This window comes from Rhinichthys klamathensis, unplaced genomic scaffold (genome assembly GCF_029890125.1).
Source record: "Rhinichthys klamathensis goyatoka isolate OS25496 unplaced genomic scaffold, OSU_Roscu_1.1 h1tg000108l_1, whole genome shotgun sequence".
Taxonomy (NCBI): Eukaryota; Metazoa; Chordata; class Actinopteri; order Cypriniformes; family Leuciscidae; genus Rhinichthys; species Rhinichthys klamathensis.
Genome location: NW_026606646.1, coordinates 911,194 through 925,517, shown reverse-complemented (window position 1 = coordinate 925,517; position 14,324 = coordinate 911,194). Strand labels below are relative to the sequence as shown.

Below are 14,324 nucleotides of genomic sequence, written 5' to 3'. Positions count from 1 at the left end.
TTCTATAGTTACTTATTTGTTGTTCTTTGTCAGTTCTTTTTGATGAATTGTGTGATTTGTGTTATTCTCCAGTGTGGTCATTCATTGATGACATGAATCTCTCTGTCGTAGTACCGAGGTCTATGTGTAGAATCAAGTAATCCACTGATTAGTTGACTTAGTTTAAACACTGATGTTTTCAGAACAACAGCTTTTAACGTTGAACAACTTCTAGCTCAAACAGTGGGGTAGTCAGTTTGACTGACCAATGACATGTGGGAAGTGTTTTGAGAAGCCCATTTGTGATTTATTTTTTATTTTTTACTGTTGCTAGTTACTAAGTGACTTCACCTTTAAGTGTTTCTTTTTGTGCTTCTACACTACCACATAAAAGCTTGGAAATGCTAAGACGTTTTTATGTTTTTAAAGAAATTCAGCATTCTGTTCACCAGTGTAGCATTCTGTTCATCAGTGTATGGTGGGTTTCATCAATAAGGATTAAATTAAATCGGTCATGAATTGAGAAACCAAACTTTTATTTGTGAAAAATAAAAGGTCATTGTACTATAAAAACATGCTGTAGGTTTCAGAACTCAAAAAATCCTTGTTAGTCCAGCAACAGCTTTTATTGAAACCAAGCTGCCACAATGACCTGTTGTCTATTTCCTGTTTTTTGTTGTTGTGTGTAATAGAGATAAATACATCAGCACAAGACTGCCTGCACAAACACAGATCAACACCTACTTCATCATCCCCACTTTGCCCTTGTCCAACAGTGGCATGTTGGACAGGCAATTTCATTTTAAAACCTTTTATGTTTAAAACCTTAATCTGCAATTAATTGTCCGCCATGATGGAATTGCCATTGTAACTAAATAGCATCAATGTTAACATTCTATTTCCTCTTTGATTGATTTCCAGAAATTCTATTCTCTGACATAAGCAGCTCTTGCAGATAAATGAAACAAACTTGTAAAAAGTTAGCTGTCTTTATAAACTGATTCGTAGAAAGATTGTAATTAAATGTATAGTCTAACTTTTTTATAATTTATGACAAAAGAACTAACAGATAAGAGATAAGAAAAAAACAACATTATTCATGGAGTGACTACCTCCGCTTGACACCGTCAACATTCCATGTCTCATGCGTGTACCGGGCATGAGAAAAAGACGCTGTCCGTTTGTTAAGTCTGATGTCACACATTACAATTTTAAGGTCCAAATGGTCCAAACACCAAATGGTGCTTATACACTTACAGTGTGTTGTAATCGGTGATGGGTAGATTACTTTTAAATTGTAGTCTGTTACTGATTACATCGGTTACATGACAAAATTGTAGTTAGGTATATTATATGTGATTACACATTTTGTACTCTACTTTTTCTAATCTAAATGTCTGATTAATTTTAAGATTAATATGCTTCTATAAAAAACAAAGAGAAAGTATATTCAATTATTTATTAACATCATAAAATGCATTAAACATATTATATCACGGTTCCCAAACTGCAGCTCGTGAAAGAACTGCTGGGGGTTAGAGCTAATAATGAATTAATGTCAAAAAATAATTGCAAAATGTCCATCTTGGCGAGTATCCTCATAACAGTCGGTTATGTCTTAAGTGAACATAAACAGTTAGGATGTGTCTTAATATATTGGATCCGTCCATTAGGTCTTAGACTACAGTACAACGGGTACATTAGGCTGCTGTAATTTTGTGTCTGTAATGATAATCAAACAACAAAAGACAAAGGGAAAATCACCCACTGCTCTCGAGATGGCATTGGTGAAGGGTGTAATGCAACGCTTTCAAATTACCTCGTCTCATTCACCAGAGAGACAACATTACAATATAAAGCACATAACATTACAATAATAATGAATGTAAACAACTATTAACAACTGTAAAATGTGGCTGCTGTTTGTCTGGACTGAAACCCAAAACTGGAAAGTACTGCGCATGTGCTATGATGTAGAAATGGTATAATGACAAAGATGTATGCTGTGTTGAGTCAGCTGTTATTGTTGTTGAATGACGTGTCATAAATGACTGTCGTGTCATTCTAAAATTCTCCTTCCACTTATTCTAAAATTCTCCTTCCACTCGTCTTTGAAGTGGAGCAGAACAATGTCCCACCAGTTCTTGTTTCGGACTGTCTTATCCATAGATGCCTTGTTTTGGGCACGGGAAGGGGTGTCTTTACTGCTTAATAAATATAAGCAGCACGGCATGTAATGGTTCATGTGCTCGTCAGACCCGAAATAGATAAATATGAACTATGCTCTTAAAGACAAAGAATAGAAGCACTATAGGAGAATAGTTAGTATGCTCAAACAGTGGGAAACTATATTCGTGCAGTGTGCGCATGTCAAAAAATCAATTCCGATTTTAAGCTTGTGACAACACGCATCCCCGATCAACTTTATTTAACGTTCATGTAAACACTACGTTTGGATTCATCAATCGGAATTAATTTATTCTGATTGAAACAAAAGGTGCCCATGTAAACGTAGCTACTGCGTGATTTCTAGGCTCCATTACAACTCAGTCTTTTTCTGAACTAATACATCTCAGATTTAAGTTGAGACATGAATTGGGTGAAAACATTGGTGGGCTTGTAGTCTGTCTAGTAAGTTGAAACTTCAAGGTTGAGTTGCAGCTTAGGCGACTGTCTTATCTGTTTGCACAATGATCTTCCTAGTTGTTAAAATCTACGTTGTGGTCCCAGCTGGTCCTAGCATAATGCTTTGCTGTAACTGGTCATTATGATCTCTGTTAAAGGCATGTCTAGTCGTTGGGTTCTTAACTGACAGTACAGGACTGTGTTTTGGTTTGTTTCTGGGTGCAATTCCCCCAACTAAAGAGATGGGTCTTCAAAATAGATTTAAACTGAGAGAAAACACAAGTCTGTCTGCCTCTTGAACAATGATAGGAAGACTGTTCCAAAGTTTAAGATTTACCACCCGCGTTTTGTAAGTATTATCAACTGTCCAATGAGAACTGACACAATGATTTTTCTTAATATATCCCAACGGTAGCATATTTAAAGTCAAAAGCAATGGTCCTAGTACTGAGCCTTGCAGCACTCCATACCAATGCCATTCCACTAATGCCAACATAATTTTCGAGTCTATCCAAAAGAATGTGGTCAAAGTCATTTGTAACACTGATGAGTACAGTTAATACTATGATATGGTCTGAAATATGATACCTGACTGAAATACTTCACAGATACCATTTCTCTTCAAAAAGAACATACTGTTGTTGGGAACTTGCAACTTTTTCTAGAATTTTTGACCGGTCTATTGTTAACTATTTCTCCAGGATCAAGTAGTGGTGTGGTTTAATAAAAGCCAGCTTGAATGTTTTGGGGATATGTCCTAATAATAACCACCAGGGATTGACATTAACAATTTTGACATTGATACCATAGGGGAATACTACCTTATAGATATTTTTAATATCTCATAATTTGGCAGCAGGTACCGGTATATTAGGCTGCTGTCACTTTAAGACCCGACACACGAATCCATTTTACTGTTGCATTATGCATTTTCTTTCTCAACTGTTTACATTAATTTAAAACACAACTGACTGTGTTTATGTGAATACTCGCCAATACTGGCATTTTGACATTTATTTAGTGTATTTGACTGGTTAAGTGCAATAAGCTGCAATTAAACCTAAATTTACCAGGCTGAGAGGTTCTTTGGGTGTGAGCACAAAATCTGTGGGAATTAGTTCAATTATGTGCAATACGTGCAATCCCACGCAGAAATTCAAGCCCTGTAACACCAACAATATTCATCCGGAGCAAATGAAATGAAGGTTTGTTTGTCAACTTGCTGTCGGAGAGATGGGAGAGCGAGAAAGTGCACCTGGTATTGTGTATCTATTATGTGGAAAATGATTATTGGAAGCGTTTCAGATATTTCAGAATCGATATGCATCGAAAAATCTATATTTTTGACAATTTACTGTAATTGCACTTATTATTTCTGATGTCTTTTTAAAAGAGTACAATTTTACAAGTTTAGACAAACTTCCTCTCCTATATCAGAGAATGAATGGAGCTGTTTCTCGGGTGTTCGATAGTGTACTGTATATTGCGATACTAAAGCAGATGGTTGCTAGCTTTAAATATTGAGCTGATGTGGGAACAGTTTGATCACAAGGTCTATAACAGTTGTCCTACAAACCGATAACACCTATGGGAAGAAAGCATGATGTGAAAATCAAGCTGAGTATCTTAAACAAAGAAAAAAAGGACTGCATGCATGTTTGAGCATTTATTTAAAATTGAAATGGTCGTTTGCAACATTACAAATGTCTTCACAAACATTTTGATCACTTAATGCATCCTAAATTAATGCAAATTAATTAAGTATACTTTTTTTAACATAGTCTAACATATAATGTTTCCAAACATTTGAATGGTAGTGTTATTTTCTAGTGTTTTTTTTGTTGTTGTTTTTTTGTGTGTGTGTGCATGTGTTTAAAAAGTGTACAGCACATTGGTCAACTAACTGTTGTTTTTAATTTTGCTTTATAAATAAATTGCCTTGCCTTGTGTCTTATGTTTGCTTATTCTGTTTTCTGTTAAGGGTTTGTGGGCTGGGGTCAATGCAGGTCGGACATCTCTCTCTAAGCCCCCGGTGTCCCTCTCACGCACTCAGAGCTACATCGGAGTTCTAATTGATGATCTGATTGGCCGTGGAGTGACCGAGCCATACCGTATGTTCACAAGCAGGGCTGAGTTCAGAACCACCCTTAGACCAGACAATGCTGACCTACGACTCACTCTCAGAGGTACCGTAAGATTTGAAAGGTACATAATGTAAAAGGGAATATTTTTTACACAAAGCTGTGACTACATATTTTACAGTAAAAAGCTGAACAAAAAGGAAAAAGGTATGAAAATTTTTTTTATTGTTTAAAAATATCGTATTTTAGGTTACTGATGAATAGAATGTTCAAAATAACAGCATTTATTTGAAATAAAAATCTTTTGTAACATTATAAATGACTTCACTGTCACTTTTGATCCATAATATGACTCCTTGGCCTTGCAGTAAAAGTATTCATTTTCTTTTTTTAAAACTAATTTTTTTTTTTTTTTTTTTTTCATGATTCTTTGATGAATAGAAATGTCAAAAGGACAGCATTTGAAATAGAAATCTTTTGTAACATTATAAATGTCTTTACTGTAATTTTTGATACATTTTTATGAATCCTTAGTGATTATTTAGTTCTCAGATCTGATTGAGCAGCATTCCAGGAGTGCTGATATAACGGTCCATCACCACTGGAACTTTTCACTGTTTGTATCACTGCTTGTCTGTGTTTGTTCTGTCAGACAGTCAGACTGTCTGAGCATTAGTGGTGGGGATTTTACAGTGACTCTTCCTTCAGGTTAAATCATCATAAATATATGTTATGAGGGAATCATTTGAATCATTCACTCCACCGATTTGTTCAGGAATTAAATGCCACAGTGGTTGCATTTGGTTCAGCTGTCTTCTTTTTTTTTTGGAACTATTTTCATTGACAGAGCAAAGTAACTAGTAATACTGTATAAAATATAAGTTAACCGATGTTGATTTCTTGTTTGTTGAACTGCTGTTTAAAAGTAATCACACAATCTTGCTGACTCCTTGTTACTTCAGTAACTTTTAATAAGAAGCCCAGGCCGCTGTTACTAGTTTGAAATTTTTGAATTAGTAGTGAGACTAGGTCACATCCTCATACATCACAATGTCATACCCTGTAACTGTGGCATATAGTTCCACACACAAGAGGGGTTAATGACTCAAAAACGTCTGCTAATGGATATATGTCCAATAAACTGGTTTGTTACTATTGTAAGGCCAAACTCAAATATATAACCAATACACTGGTCTGTCATGATATATGGTTGGTATTTCAGTTTGTTACCGTTTATTATTTACAGGTTTTGAGGAATTGGGCTGCGTGACTGAGCAGCGCTATAATGAAGCTCTTCGGGTTCAAGTGAGTTTGAATGATGCTTTATCTGCCCTGAAGTCCATATATCTCTCTGCCCCTCGCTGGAAGGACAAACTGGGAGATGTTAACATCAGCGAGACTAAGAGTTCCATTCTCAAGTAAGACCTAAGTCTTTTATTAACTTACTATAATAAACTTCCGTATGTAATATTTTAAACTGTCCACATGCAAATAATTGATTGTTTGTCAGTTTAATCTCATCATTGATACCTTCCTCCGTGTCTAATATGAGAATAAATAACTATGGACCTGAAAGTGCCAGTTTCTGTTTCAGTGGATTGGAGGTGCTGCAGTACAAAGATGTTTCTTTCCAGATGTTAGCCTCTGCCTTCCCAGAACTCTCTGGCCTGTATCTAGAATTTTCAGAGAGACTGAAAGTCGAAGGTAATATAACATTCCAAACCATTATTGTTGTGTTTTGTTACCATACTCCATAGAACCAGAATTTTGTAACTAATGGCAGGTACAGTCGTGCTCAAAAGTTTACATGCCCCTTGCAGAATCTGCAAAATGTTAATTATCTTATCAAAATAAGAGGGATCATACTGTACTGTACTGAGTGAGATATTTTACATAAAAAATTCGGTCCCACTTTATATTAAGTGGCCCTAATACCTGTGTACTTACATGGTTACTAGATATGTACTTAGTATGTAACTACAGTGTAAATACACATTGGTACATAGTATTTACAACTGTAATATTTGTGTAACTACACATATGTAACAACCCACGGAAAGGTATGTGTAAGTACAAAAGTGTAACAGGACATTGGTAACAACACTTTTTCCACTACAGTAAGTACACATGTGTAACAGGCATTATGTAACTACATTTTGTAACAACAATATGTATTCACACAAGTTGTTCCACTTCCACACGCAGTCTTCCATACTGTAGTTACCAGTTAAGAACACACTGAAACCATGATGATTCCTATGTGTATACCATGTATTTACTATATGACCGGCAGGACTTATGTTGAATTACAGCTAAAGTTTTCCCTTGTGGTACCAGTGTACAGGTAAGTCCTCAGGAACTCTGCACTTGATATAATGTGTTAAACTGTCATAACTTACATGTATTATGCAAAACCCAAACCTCTGTGCAACTGTACTAACAGTGTACTAACATGGTAACTCCTCAGGAACTGTCCACTTAATATAAAGTGTAAAATGGTCATAACTTACTGTGTATTATGCAAAACCCAAACCTCTGTGCAACTGTACTAACAGTGTACTAACATGGTAACTCCTCAGGAACTGTCCACTTAATATAAAGTGTAAAATGGTCATAACTTACTGTGTATTATGCAAAACCCAACCCTGTGCAACTGTACTAACAGTGTACTAACATGGTAACTCCTCAGGAACTGTCCACTTAATATAAAGTGTAAAATGGTCATAACTTACTGTGTATTATGCAAAACCCAAACCTCTGTGCAACTGTACTAACAGTGTACTAACATGGTAACTCCTCAGGAACTGTCCACTTAATATAAAGTGTAAAATGGTCATAACTTACTGTGTATTATGCAAAACCCAAACCTCTGTGCAACTGTACTAACAGTGTACTAACATGGTAACTCCTCAGGAACTGTCCACTTAATATAAAGTGTAAAATGGTCATAACTTACTGTGTATTATGCAAAACCCAAACCTCTGTGCAACACTGCATTAACAGTGTACTAACATGGTAACTCCTCAGGAACTGTCCACTTAATATAAAGTGTAAAATGGTCATAACTTACTGTGTATTATGCAAAACCCAACCCTGTGCAACTGTACTAACAGTGTACTAACATGGTAACTCCTCAGGAACTCTGCACTTGATATAATGTGTACAGTTAAACTGTCATAACTTACATGTATTATGCAAAACCCAAACCTCTGTGCAACTGTACTAACAGTGTACTAACATGGTAACTCCTCAGGAACTGTCCACTTAATATAAAGTGTAAAATGGTCATAACTTACTGTGTATTATGCAAAACCCAACCCTGTGCAACTGTACTAACAGTGTACTAACATGGTAACTCCTCAGGAACTGTCCACTTAATATAAAGTGTAAAATGGTCATAACTTACTGTGTATTATGCAAAACCCAACCCTGTGCAACTGTACTAACAGTGTACTTACATGGTAACTCCTCAGGAACTGTCCACTTAATATAAAGTGTAAAATGGTCATAACTTACTGTGTATTATGCAAAACCCAAACCTCTGTGCAACTGTACTAACAGTGTACTAACATGGTAACTCCTCAGGAACTGTCCACTTAATATAAAGTGTAAAATGGTCATAACTTACTGTGTATTATGCAAAACCCAACCCTGTGCAACTGTACTAACAGTGTACTAACATGGTAACTCCTCAGGAACTGTCCACTTAATATAAAGTGTAAAACGGTCATAACAGAGACCATCTCAGCAAACCCAATTAAACCTCTCATAGTTTTATTAACAATAGCATTAAAATATATTTTGAGCCACTAATCCTACTCATACCCCTAAACCTACCCATAACCATTCCTTAAAACTACGTAGGCTACACTTATGAAGAAAATAAAAACATAACAGACAGACAAGTAACGTTATACATTTCACAATAATTTGTTTATTGCGAAAATGTCAAAACCGGTACCAAAAGTCGTTCACATGATGATGCGTTGCAGCCGCAGTCCTCTCTGGCAGTATTATAATAGTTGTGTATGAGGTACAGATCAGAATATAAATTATTAATCCATGAAAATGTTAATCCGGTTTCGGTTCGCTCTGTGAAGGCGCGCGCGCTTCTCCATTTCAAATGTACAACACCGACTGAAACACGGCATGTCGCAATCTGTGACGAAGCAGGCGAGAGCCAATGAGCGTTTGATATCACGGCCGTAAAACATGTCGTAAAGCTTCTTGAAGGCGCATTTTTTGAATTTGAATTCATCACCACTCACCAGCGCGCCTGAGCGCGGGATTTGACGTTGGCGGTCGCTGCTGAGAAATGGAGATGAAGATCATAAAGGGCTGAATTTGGATCTGTTTCTTGCAAACAACGTATGGATTCTAAAGATTTGGATTACATCAGGCTAATACAATTGATGTTTTTTTTTGTGAATTTATGTTGTGTTTTATTGGAGAAAACGCTTTTTGTGTCTCACGGTAAATGAACTAAATACTACAAAATGGTTAAACGATTAAACAAGGTATTTTTAAGGTTTTAAAGTGTAGGCTATTCTTGTTTATTGTTTACAGAACACTGTAATTTACTGTAAAGGCAAATAGGTCACCACAATGTCAAATCAAAAAATCTAAATTAAAGAATAAATCTTTAAAAGTGCTAACTTATGCCGTAATATCCCAGAATCTATCAAAGCATAACTATCACATTTATATTTCAGAGTTTACTATCAACTACGTAACCTTGTGTTTTGCATTTACTGTGGTACACAACAATGACCCTAACAATTACACTTTATATTAAGTGGACAGTTCCTGAGGAGTTACCATGTTAGTACACTGTTAATGCAGTGTTGCACAGAGGTTTGGGTTTTGCATAATACACAGTAAGTTATGACCATTTTACACTTTATATTAAGTGGACAGTTCCTGAGGAGTTACCATGTTAGTACACTGTTAGTACAGTTGCACAGAGGTTTGGGTTTTGCATAATACACAGTAAGTTATGACCATTTTACACTTTATATTAAGTGGACAGTTCCTGAGGAGTTACCATGTTAGTACACTGTTAGTACAGTTGCACAGAGGTTTGGGTTTTGCATAATACATGTAAGTTATGACAGTTTAACACATTATATCAAGTGCAGAGTTCCTGAGGAGTTACCATGTTAGTACACTGTTAGTACAGTTGCACAGGGTTGGGTTTTGCATAATACACAGTAAGTTATGACCATTTTACACTTTATATTAAGTGGACAGTTCCTGAGGAGTTACCATGTTAGTACACTGTTAATGCAGTGTTGCACAGAGGTTTGGGTTTTGCATAATACACAGTAAGTTATGACCATTTAACACTTTATATTAAGTGGACAGTTCCTGAGGAGTTACCATGTTAGTACACTGTTAGTACAGTTGCACAGAGGTTTGGGTTTTGCATAATACATGTAAGTTATGACAGTTTAACACATTGTATCAAGTGCAGAGTTCCTGAGGAGTTACCATGTTAGTACACTGTTAGTACAGTTGCACAGAGGTTTGGGTTTTGCATAATACACAGTAAGTTATGACCATTTTACACTTTATATTAAGTGGACAGTTCCTGAGGAGTTACCATGTTAGTACACTGTTAGTACAGTTGCACAGAGGTTTGGGTTTTGCATAATACACAGTAAGTTATGACAGTTTAACACATTGTATCAAGTGCAGAGTTCCTGAGGAGTTACCATGTATGTACACTGGTACCACAAGGGAAAACTTTAGCTGTAATTCAACATAAGCCCTGCCGGTCATATAGTAAATACATGGTATACACATCATCATGGTTTCAGTGTGTTCTTAACTGGTAACTACAGTATGGAAGACTGCGTGTGGAAGTGGAACAACTTGTGTGAATACATATTGTTGTTACAAAATGTAGTTACATAATGCCTGTTACACATGTGTACTTACTGTAGTGGAAAAAGTGTTGTTACCAATGTCCTGTTACACTTTTGTACTTACACATACCTTTCCGTGGGTTGTTACATATGTGTAGTTACACAAATATTACAGTTGTAAATACTATGTACCAATGTGTATTTACACTGTAGTTAAATACTAAGTACATATCTAGTAACCATGTAAGTACACAGGTATTAGGGCCACTTAATATAAAGTGGGACCAAAAATTCCTCTAGGTCCCGCAAATTCTGTGGTTTTACAGAAGCTTTAGCATATTGTAACCCTTTCCAGCCGTGACTGTATCTTTTGACACTGAGGACAACTGAGGCACTCATACGCAACTATTACACAAGGTTCAAACATTTACAGATGCTCCAGAAGAAAACACGACACAAGAAAACTTTTTGTATTTGAAGATCAGGGTAAATTGTACTTATTTTGTTGTCTGGGGAACATGCAAGTATCTTCTGTAGCTTCTGAAGGAACAAAATAAGTAAAAACTTCCACATCTTCATCCTGTTCAAAAGTGTTCACCCCCTGGATCTTAATGTATCGTCTTTCTTTCTGGAGCATCAGTGAATGTTTAAACGTTTTGTAATAGTTGCGTATGGGTCCCTCAGTTGTCCTCAGTGTGAAAAGATGGATCTCAAAATCATAGTCTCGACTGGAAAGGGTTCAAATATGCAAAAGATGCTGGAAAAAGATTTTGCGGGATCTGGAGGATTTTTCTGAAGAACATTGGGCAGTTTAACTGCTCAGGACAAACAAGGGACTCAGGAACAGCTATCACAAAAAAAACACACAAAAAAAAACAGCCGTGGATCATCTAGGAGGTAATGACACGGTATTAAGAATTAAGTGTATGTAAACTTTTGAATGGGATGATTTTTATAAATTCAACTTTTATTTTGTTTTGTGGACTATTTGTAAACATCTTTTATGTAAAATATCTTATTCAGAATAGTACTAAATGAAAAATAACATGCATTTTGTATGATCGCCAGCAGCCATATCACCCTGTAGCCCACTGAAGCTAAGCAGGGTTGAGCCTGGTTAGTACCTGGATGGGAGACCTCGTGGGAAAACCAGGTTGCTGCTGGAAGAGGTGTTAGTGAGGCCAGCAGGGGGCGCTCACCCTGTGGTCTGTGTGGGTCCTAATGCCCCAGTATAGTGACGGGGACACTATACTGTCAAAGAGCACCGTCCTTCGGATGAGACGTTAAACCGAGGTCCTGACATCCCAGGATGTCCTTCGGAAAAAAGAGTAGGGTTTTTTTTGGCATCCTGGCCAAATTTGCCCATTGGCCCCTGTCCATCATGGCCTCCTAATCATCCCCATACATACTGATTGGCTTCGTCACTCTGTCTCCTCTCCACCAGTAAGCTGGTGTGTGGTGGGCGTTCTGGCGCAATATGGCTGCCGTCGCATCATCCAGGTGGATGCTGCACATTGGTGGTGGTTGAGGAGATCCCCCCTTCTATGTAAAGCGCTTTGAGTATCCAGAAAAGCGCTATATAAATGTAACAAATTATTATTATTATTATTATCCTTCTTATTTTGTTAAAATAATCAACATTTTACAGATTCTGCAAGGTGTGTGTAAACTTTTGATCACAACTGTATGTGTGAACTGAAATGGCACCTGCAGAACTTCATTAATGTGCAACGGTTACTTCGGTCTGTTTCTGTAGCTATTTACCTTCCACACTGTGAGAAGCAGAGGAAAGAGATAGAGAGAATGCAAGCGGAGGAGAGTCTATATTTGCCAGAGGACATTGACTATCTGACTCTACCCGTGTCCCTCTCTCAGGAGGTCAGAGAGATTCTGGATAGTGTACGACCGAGCACAGTAAGGACCCACACTATAAAGGTGAAGCGTGCAATTTCTGTGACACTAGTGGCACAAGATTTGAACAGACCCCAAGTTTTTAACGGACACGAATCGTGCTTCGAATCATGTGTTTTCATGATAATGTGATTTTGGATCAATCCCGGGACATGTTTGCATTCACACAGAAGGCACTCTAGCAATTCTATGGCAATTTTCTGGGATCAACGATCTGTGTGAAAGGGACTTAAGTGATCTGACAGCCCTAGAAATGGCAGAGCAGCTCACTGACTGAGATTCACTCTCGGGCTGGACACTTCTGACTCCAGTTCTTTGGTGGTTTAGGTTAGTTTAGTTTTACATGGGCAAGCTGCACAAAATGTAAGAATCCAGTCATTATTGTCAATTTGGTGCCACAAGAAGTGACACAGAAATGACTCGCTTCACCTTACATTCTTTGTATCTTTAATGCAAGTTATGTCATGCTGGTTAATTCTGTATTTCACTGTATTATTACATAGTTGGAGATTCTTGGGATGAATGCGGTTTGATACTGACATTTTCAGCATGTATTTTATGAACCAACTACTGAACAAGGAAACCAAAATTCTTTGTAAAGATTCACTGGCTTCGACAGGAGTCTAAGCAGAATACTAGTGTACCGCTTATAGTGTAGTATAACATGTTGAACCTATTATTTAAAAATAAAGTAATATTTGAAACTGTATGCCACTATAAACCATTTCAAACAGAAGTATGCTACATCGTTGTCACAAGAGCCTTGGGGCATTGGTTTATTCACTATTTAAAACTTTATCTAGTTTAAACCGTTCACATTTATTCAATATTTGATTTGTTTTTGTGTAAAATAAAATTTATTCACATTTGCTGTCCAATAACAAATCGAGCCAAGAACAGATGTTAAAAATGCATTGCATTGTGGGATACAGCACCTTTAGTGAGCTTTGTTGTATTCAGGACATTTTTAGCAGGTACAGGTTATCAAAGACTGATGTTTCCAACAAATGAATAGTCCAACTGTACAACAAACAAATAGAAATGACTTATTGTATTAAGTGTTTATGTATGTAGTCATTTTAAGAAATGACTGTGTGGTATTCACAGAAAGCCCTTATTTTAGGCCTGCTTCAACCTGCTATTAAGATTTGTCTGGGTTGATCTGATCACAAGTGGGCAGGTAAGACTGAGCACCATTTCAGTATTAAATGCTTCTCAAAACTGAACTATAAAGTGTGTATTTGCTGCTTAACTGCATCACTGTGTTAGTGCATGTTGATGCAGACACAGTTGTGCACCATCCTTTCAGATAAACATCCAGAAATTTAATCTAAGCACAAACATGAGTGTTCAGTTGTTGTAGTGGAATACCTGGGTAACTTGGGTAACAGATGTGCTTCACATGATCTGGGTCAGTGCATGGTGATTTTCAGACTGGAGAGGTTCTGTGAAGGCTTGTGCATGAATGTATACACTTTTCGTTTAAAGCTGCACAATACCTTTTTGTGCGTGGCTACCTTTGTATGTGGTTTCAGTGATCAGAATACAAAATGTTTTGGATACCTGCATTAAGAGCTGACCGCTTGTGATCAGACTGTCCGATCTTAAAATCAGGTGTAAACAATCTCTTAAAATCAGCCATTATATCAAATAGTAACTCATTGTGTTTTGATTTTCAGTTGGGAGCTGCTGCCCGTCTGTCAGGAATCACCCCAGCAGCCATAGTTCATCTGTTTAACTATGTGCACAGAAACAAACACAGGAATCATAGGAAGATTGTTGGTGTCTTATAAGAATGATCAAAATGGTGTATTATGCAAAATAATTCAACAGTGAAAGTCAATAAAAGAGCGGAAAAAAA

The 14,324-nt window shown here is 36.9% G+C and overlaps 1 protein-coding gene and 1 pseudogene across 2 annotated transcripts in view; both read left to right on the top strand.

The window, feature by feature from the left end:
- mto1 (mitochondrial tRNA translation optimization 1) overlaps positions 1–14,312 on the top strand; it is a 61,978-nt gene extending 47,666 nt beyond the window's left edge. For both annotated transcript variants that reach the window (XM_056253649.1, XM_056253648.1), the window contains exons 9-13: positions 4,586–4,790; positions 5,932–6,103; positions 6,280–6,389; positions 12,309–12,466; positions 14,143–14,312. In XM_056253649.1, coding sequence (XP_056109624.1) covers positions 4,586–4,790; positions 5,932–6,103; positions 6,280–6,389; positions 12,309–12,466; positions 14,143–14,256 — 759 coding nt within the window. In that variant the 3' untranslated portion in view covers positions 14,257–14,312. The remainder of the gene's footprint in view (positions 1–4,585; positions 4,791–5,931; positions 6,104–6,279; positions 6,390–12,308; positions 12,467–14,142) is intronic.
- Positions 11,616–11,718, top strand: LOC130087393 (5S ribosomal RNA; annotated as a pseudogene).
- Positions 14,313–14,324: the final 12 nt, after the last annotated feature.